The following is a 7,218-nucleotide window of genomic DNA, read 5'->3' on the forward strand; positions in this document are numbered from 1 at the left end:
GACCGGGTGGAGAACTGGCGGGCCATCCTGGGGATGGGCATCCTGGAGACCGAGTGCGGCAGGCCGCTGTTCTCCACGCACTCCGGCCTCTGGAGGAAGTGCTACTTCAAAGGCCTGGACCCGGACATCGACAAGCTCATCGACCGGGGTCAGATGCTCACATATACTGCTCTATACGTGCACAGATGTGTATGTGTGTGTGTGTGTGTGTGTCTGCAGGTGGGGCTCGCCGACGGCCTCACCTGAGCACTAATACATTCTCCTGTATACACTGTACATACACCTGCTGCCGTTTACAAGTACATGGTGATATTCAGGTGTGTATGATATAAAGCGGTTGACAAACAGGCTGACGTATGACTGTCTGCTGTCACGTGCACATGCACCTTGTGCACCGTTTATATACAGCTGTACAGATTCTAATAACTACTTCAAACCTTTATGATACAACTTTAAAGACGTGTATCAGTTTGCGACCTAAGGTACTGTAGGAAAACAAAGCAGTGCTGAAGGTGTTGAGGATAGATGTGAAACCTCCATGTTGTGATTGGACGACTGATGGATTACGGGATATGGTGTCCAGCACAGTGCATCACGCATTAGCTGATATCGGCTTTAAACTCCCACATCAGTCTGGTAATATCTGTAGTATTTCAGGTGGTTTGTGATTATTTCTCTCAGTAAGTTTAGTTTGTAGCAGCACAGTCTGAACATTGTTAATACCACACTGCAGGTTAGTGTATACTGCTGTACAATACTGCAGTTTAATATACTACTGTACTATACTGCAGTTTACTGTAATATACCTGTGTGATAGAGCGGCTCTGAGTTGATTAACATAATGTGTCCGTGCCGATTCTCAATCATCCAGGTCATAGTAAGCTGAAAAAACTTCTGGCCTAGGTTTTTAGGTTGAAGACGTTGTTTCACCTCTCGTCCAAGAGGCTTCATCAGTTCTGCCCGACTGGCGTTGAGTTGGACATATTTATCCCCCTCGGTGGTGTTTCAGTCCTTTGATTACCAACAATGTCCCCTAACGACTTAGTCGTTATAGCCCAGTATCGGTGAGAGTGGTTACCTGTCTTTGAGCCCTCACCTGTGGACCGACGCCTATTGTCCTGGTGGGCATGTTTGGACATTTTAACATAACATTTCTTAGACTGGTCTATGGATGGTTCCACACTGGTGCCTGACTGGTCTATGGATGGTTCCACACTGGTCTCAAGCTGGTTAACGCCTTTCTATGCATTGAAGTGCACCCAAAGCTCTTTATACCGTTTTCCATTCACCCCTTCACACACACAGGTGATATCAACGGGAGCAACTTGGGGTTCTGTGTCTTGCTCAAGGGCACCTTGACATGCCGAGAATCAAACCGCCAACTCTACGGTCGGGAGACAACCCGTGCTACCTCCTAAGGCACAGCCACCCCTCCACTAACCTCTGGAGTAATGAGTAGGCCAGCAGCAGAATGTTCTGATTCTGTGGGGCTGAGAAGCTGTGGGTCATGGTGACGTTTGCAGTTTTAGTCTCTGCAGTCTCTGGCAGGCTGCCCACCTGAAACCTGGAGGTCAGAGTAATGCTGAACAGAGAGGAGCTGGACAACACTCAAACCACACATCAGATTACAGCACTCCAAATCATATTACATGACATTATGTTACATATCATTACATTGCATTAGACTGGACCCCGAGCTCAGATCAGATCCATCGATCCCTGCTGGAGGATGTGCAGCTCTGACAGACTCAGCCTCAGCCTCCTCTTTCTGCATCCAGTCTGTTTTCTACTCAGACAAAAATTCTTTGTGGTCTAAATCAGATTGAATGTCCTCTTTCCCAGTGGCTCTCTGCCATGTGTATAAGCAGGTCTGTAGTGTTTACAGAGGAGAGCTGGTGTTTGGCTGCTGCAGCACAACTCAGTGAATCAGCCCTGCGAACCTTCAGCTGTTGTTCTTCTGATTAAATTGGAGCAGCAAAGTTTTTGACTTAGGGTCCTACATTGCCCATAATGCACCTGAATAGTGTCTTTCATTAGAGCCAGAGTGGATTAAGAAGGAGGGTGTCGACATCACAGGACTATCGAACAGTTCCAAACATTAGCAGCAGCACCACAGAGCTACACTGATGTGGCTGCCAACTTCCCAAGTAAGAAGCCGAAATCAAAAGCAGTAATTTTAAGTCAGTGATGTGTTAAAACATGTTTTACATCCTTTTGACTGTACCGAGCCAACTATAGCTGAAGTATCTACAACAGAATGCTGAATCAGTTTACAGGGTTGTACAGGTAGCTGCGGACGAATCCTGCTGTTCGACAGAAAACACAGATCTGAATTGACCTTTTGGAACCATCTGATGCTACGAGTCACATGACCTGCTGCCATTTTTGACCCCCCCAGCTCTTCTATCTTAACGGCTCTGATTAGAACCTCCCTGAGTGGTAAACTGTGTCTGTTGTCACAGACTGAGAACAAGAACCTGCTTTCATTTCACTGGTCTGGTTCGGTCTCTGACAGGTCTGGACCTGGATTTAATGGAACTGTGGTGGTCTGTCAGAGGTTTGGGCTAGGGTTCCCTTCCTCCCCGCTGTTGCCAAGTGCTGCTCAAGGGGGATCTGTTGGGTTTTACTCAATAATAATGTCTAGACCTGACAATGTGAAGTGCCGTGAGTTGGCCTTTGTTGTGATTTGGCCATATACAAGAAAATTGAAATTGAAAACTGGCTGGTGGTGTTCAGCTGTGGTGGTAAGCAGGTGTAGTTCTGAAGCTCAGCTCCACACTGTACACCTCACCTGTGAGTTCTGTTCTCTGCAGGTATCGCCGATCGCTGCACAGCTGTCAAGTATCACTTCTCTCAGCCAATCAGACTGAGGAACATCCCTCTGAACCTGACCAGGACCATCCAGCAGGACGAGTGGCACCTGCTGCGTGAGTGCACACATGCTGGTCTTAATGCATCCCTGAGCCAGACCCACAGCTGAAAAAGGAAGGATAAACAGCAAAGCTCCCTCAATGCGCTGCGGATGCTTGATGAGCGTACTGGAGCGCTACAGTATCCCCTAAGGACAAAACACAAATGTTAAAGATCCCTCCAGACAAATTTTAGGGACATAAAATGTTTCTGATGTGGTTTTTACACGATGAGCTGCATCTCATTCTCCCTGTAAACAAGCTGTCAGAGAGGAGGGTGATGCTCCAGTGAAGATTGAGGAGTGAACCCAATTAAAGAGCCAGTCAGCTGAGGCTGTAGAACAGACTTTTAATGTCCTTTTGTGATTTCAGCAGAAACACACAAGGATGAGGCAGAAGAGTGGTATTTAATACGGTCCAGGGTCAAAGTCTCCAGCAGGGCAGCAGGGAAGGAAAGGCAGAATCACAGGTTGGTTGAACAGGCAGGGTGTCGATCTCAGGTGGGCAGTCAGACAAGAGGGAGCAGGCTGGATCACAGGTCATTGGAGCAGGCAAGGGTCCGGTACCAGGAAAGCAGTCCAAGGGAAACGCTGGACAGTCTAGACAAGGCATAGAACAATCTGTGTGAGGAGCTGCTATATGCTGTGGTGAACAGGTGTGGGTGATTAGTGGCAGGTGAAACCAATGTGCATGATGAGCTGAAGTTACCGGGGTTGTGGATGGGCTGGTGACAGGAAGTGGTACCAAAATAAAAGCAGGAAAAACCGGCAGCCAGCGGGGCAGGACCATGACACAAGCATAATGTATGAATATTACAGATATAGCGATATTTGTAATTCAGCAATATCACGATAGAAAAGGCTACTAGCCCTGTTTAGAACTGAGACCATCCTGGATACATCTCGCAGAAACTGTCAGGACATGACATTTTAACAGAGAAGCTCCCACACACCAGGCGCACATATGAACAACCAACCACTCAGTAACCGCCCAATAAGTCTTTTCTCTGGAAAAGTAGACCACGATGTTTGGAAAATCACTTCCAGTTAATCACAAATCTCACCTTAATGTGGCTTATCCCAGTATATTTTGTTGTCTTCCTCCCCTCGCCCTGGTGTGCCAAGCATCAATTTGTTTACTGCTGCCCCTGGTGGTTGGGGGGAGACCCGTTTCAACGGTGCTGAGAACCCGGCCACCAAGCAGAGAAAGGTAAACCTGCCTGGGGGGGGGACTAGGACGCTGCTGTTCCACTGTGAGTGTGACTGGTTTGGTTTACAAGATCCAGCTGCTGCAGTAATATTTTATTTTAAAGGACTGCTACTGATGGCTGTGCTGCTGTTGTTTGTGAATGTGGTTGGCTTGTAAAGCTGACGTCTGTTTCCAAGTGTTTCCTACATCTCAGTGTTTCTCACCTGTACACTTCAGCCTCATGCTGGGCCCTAATTGGCTCCAGACTAGCTGTGATGTCATAATTCAGCAGGTAGATCCAGGTGTAAAACTGATATCCAAGGTGAGAACGGAGAAACTTTCCTTTAGCAGACGAAGCTGAGAAAATAAAACTTTGCACAAATGCCCAAATACAGAAAACCAGTGAGAAATGACCTGCAGCTCAAAATGCAACAGACACTCAAACATTTGTACATTAATGCTTATGTACTATTTTTAGTTGCAGTTCTCTTGAGGTGGATAAAATTAGTATTTACTACATATAAAACTCTGACTCTGCAGCTGATGTATCTCAGCTCACCGTACAGTGTCGGACCGCAGCATTACCGTCCTGGTTCTCCCCGCTCTCACAGTGTGGCTCTGGGCCACAGCAGAAAGCAGTTGTTGTCAGAGGAGAAGCTCTAAACAGCTGATGTCCACGACCTGCCCAGTAGAAAATAGCAGACAGAGCCATTCAGGGTCCAAGTGGGGAACACAGTGGAGCGTTTAGCAGTTCCAGAGCCAGAGGAGGTGAAGACCAAAACAAGAGCGAACACAGAGGGAGCACGGGGCTGAGGCTCCTCAGGGGGACACAGACACACTGCACATGGAGGGTCATGGTGTAGCTGCTAGAGGTGCAAATAAGGAACTGTTTTGTCAACACATTAACTTCAATTAGTGCATGTTTAATGTTTGCGCTTTGGTTTTGTGTTTTTTGTCCTTAGAGGCTGCCATAGATCTCAGTGACAGTTTATTTACGCAGGTTGGAAGTTGCTCTGTCACTGTGTTGTGACAGCAGCAGGTCTGAAAAACACTGAGCTTGAGATGTTTCCAATCATCAAAGAGAAACAGAAACCATCCACTGCTCTTTCTGGAAAACATACATACAATGCTGTTAAACCATCACAACTGAACCTCAGTCAGTGATAGAACAACAACGAACAGCACTTTTTGTTGTAAAACTGTTAGTTTGATTTTAGTGGTTAGAGACATAAGTAAGCCATCACATAAGCAAGTTTACATATATTCTCTGCTAATTATCCATAAACATTATCAGTCACACTGGCCCTTTAATACCTGAGATTTCTGGCTCTCAGCACTCTCCCTCACTGCTTGTTGCTGGTTGCCATGGAAACGTGCCATGACAGTTTTATATAACAGTATAGAGGGACGGTGGGGGGTTGATCCGGAGGTGGTTACCACAGTGATGCTCCAGTGTTTTCTCATTTATCAGTTACTGACAGTGTATGTGTCTCCGGTGTGTATATATGCTTAATGTATGTTTATGTGAGTGTTATGTGTGTGTATATAATGTGTCTGTCTGTTGCTGTAGACCTGCGCCGGATCACTGCAGGGTTTCTGGGCATGGCAGCGGCCGTCCTGCTGTGTGGGAGCATCGTGGCATCAGTCGGATTCTTCTGGGAGGAGAGTCTGACACAGCATGTCTCTGGACTGCTGTTCCTCATGGCAGGTAACACACCTGAGACAGGGCTGTGTCGCCCTCTGCTGGTCACAGTTAGGACCCACAGCAACAGTCGGGTGGGGTTCTGGTACACTGCTGAACAGATCCACGAGCAAACAAGTAATCATGAAAAGCCCTGCTACCATATTTTTAAAATAAAAATTTTAACAGAATAATACAAGACAAACAAAGAATGCGAGTTTGTTGTGCATAAAATACAGCAGATTTTTGTGCTGATTGAGTCCATATGACCAGTGGCTGGTCAAGAAGTTTATCATCCCACACAATTTTGAGGGTTTTTAAGGTGGATCTGAGCCTAAAGTACATGAACAGTGTGTTTATCAGTACCAAATCTTGCCAAACTGTCTTCAGAGGTGATTAAGATTAACAGGTATGTTAGGAGAAGGATTTTAAATTCTATTCTGGATTTTACAGGGAGCCAGTGAAGAGAAGCTAATATGGGAGAGATATGATCTCTCTTGCTAGTTCCTGTCAGTACTCTGGCTGCAGCATTTTGGATTAACTGGAGGCTTTTTAGGGAATTATTGGGACGTCCTGATAGTAAAGAGTTACAGTAGTCCATCGAATCATCGACCTTCCGGTTGGGGTTACAGCGGCTCTATCTCCTGAGCCACAGCTGTTAAAGTCTAGTACGAACAGGAAGGACAATTCCAGCAACTGACTGTAGGGGTTAGAACAGAGTGTGCAGGACGCCCCCAACTCATTATTACAGATTACAGAGCTCGTCTCAGTCTGAGAGACTTGACTGAGCTCAGTGTCTGATACCATGCGTTCGACGAGTTGGAGCTGATTTAAGCAGTGAGCCAAGCATCTTTGTGTGCTTGAAAATATTTAATCATTCATTCATTCATTCACAGATGAAATTTGTTTTCTGCTCCTGCAAATCAAATGTGTGACTTACTGATTTTTCAGGACTGACATCCTGCTCTCAGATATTTGTTCTGATCTCTGATCTGTTCTCAGGGATCTTCTGCACCATCTCTCTGTGTACATATGCAGCCAGTGTGACCTATGACCTCTCCAGGAACCCGCCCTTCATCTATGGTCTGCCGGCTGATGTGGATCACGGTTATGGCTGGTCTATCTGCTGCGCCTGGGCCAGTCTGGGTTTGACTGTGGCCTCTGGCTGCCTCGGCACCACCTTCCCCTTCCTGAGCCGAGCCAGAGCTCTCCAATCCAAAACCGCCCGTGAGTCCTCGGTCTGAGCTGTCAATCACTCAGTAGACGTGGGGTGTTTGGAGCAGGCTGCGGCAGGTTTATTTGACCCGGATCCTGGACTGACTGCAGGAGGCAGCTTTGAGCCTCCAGGTGGCGCTGCAGGAGTTCAACATGTGTTTCTAAAACACTAAAACTGCACGTTTCCTTGGAAGCTAATTGTTTATATATACTGTGTGTGTGTGT

At 46.7% G+C, this 7,218-nt stretch overlaps 2 protein-coding genes across 2 annotated transcripts in view; one reads left to right on the forward strand and one right to left on the reverse strand.

Annotated features, from left to right (window-relative positions):
• The window catches only part of tmem178a (transmembrane protein 178a), a 7,570-nt gene extending 445 nt beyond the window's left edge, over window positions 1–7,125 (forward strand). Inside the window, 4 exon segments of the mRNA XM_020620215.1 lie at window positions 1–148; window positions 2,814–2,927; window positions 5,668–5,805; window positions 6,781–7,125. The exon segment at window positions 1–148 is cut by the window's left edge and continues 57 nt beyond it. Of these exon segments, the coding sequence (XP_020475871.1) occupies window positions 1–148; window positions 2,814–2,927; window positions 5,668–5,805; window positions 6,781–7,022 (642 nt within the window). The 3' untranslated portion in view covers window positions 7,023–7,125.
• The window catches only part of sos1 (son of sevenless homolog 1 (Drosophila)), a 65,147-nt gene that overhangs the window by 6,877 nt on the left and 51,052 nt on the right, over window positions 1–7,218 (reverse strand). The gene's annotated exons all lie outside the window — the stretch shown is intronic.

Source organism: Monopterus albus, unplaced genomic scaffold (genome assembly GCF_001952655.1).
Source record: "Monopterus albus unplaced genomic scaffold, M_albus_1.0 scaffold235.1, whole genome shotgun sequence".
Lineage (NCBI taxonomy): Eukaryota > Metazoa > Chordata > Actinopteri > Synbranchiformes > Synbranchidae > Monopterus > Monopterus albus.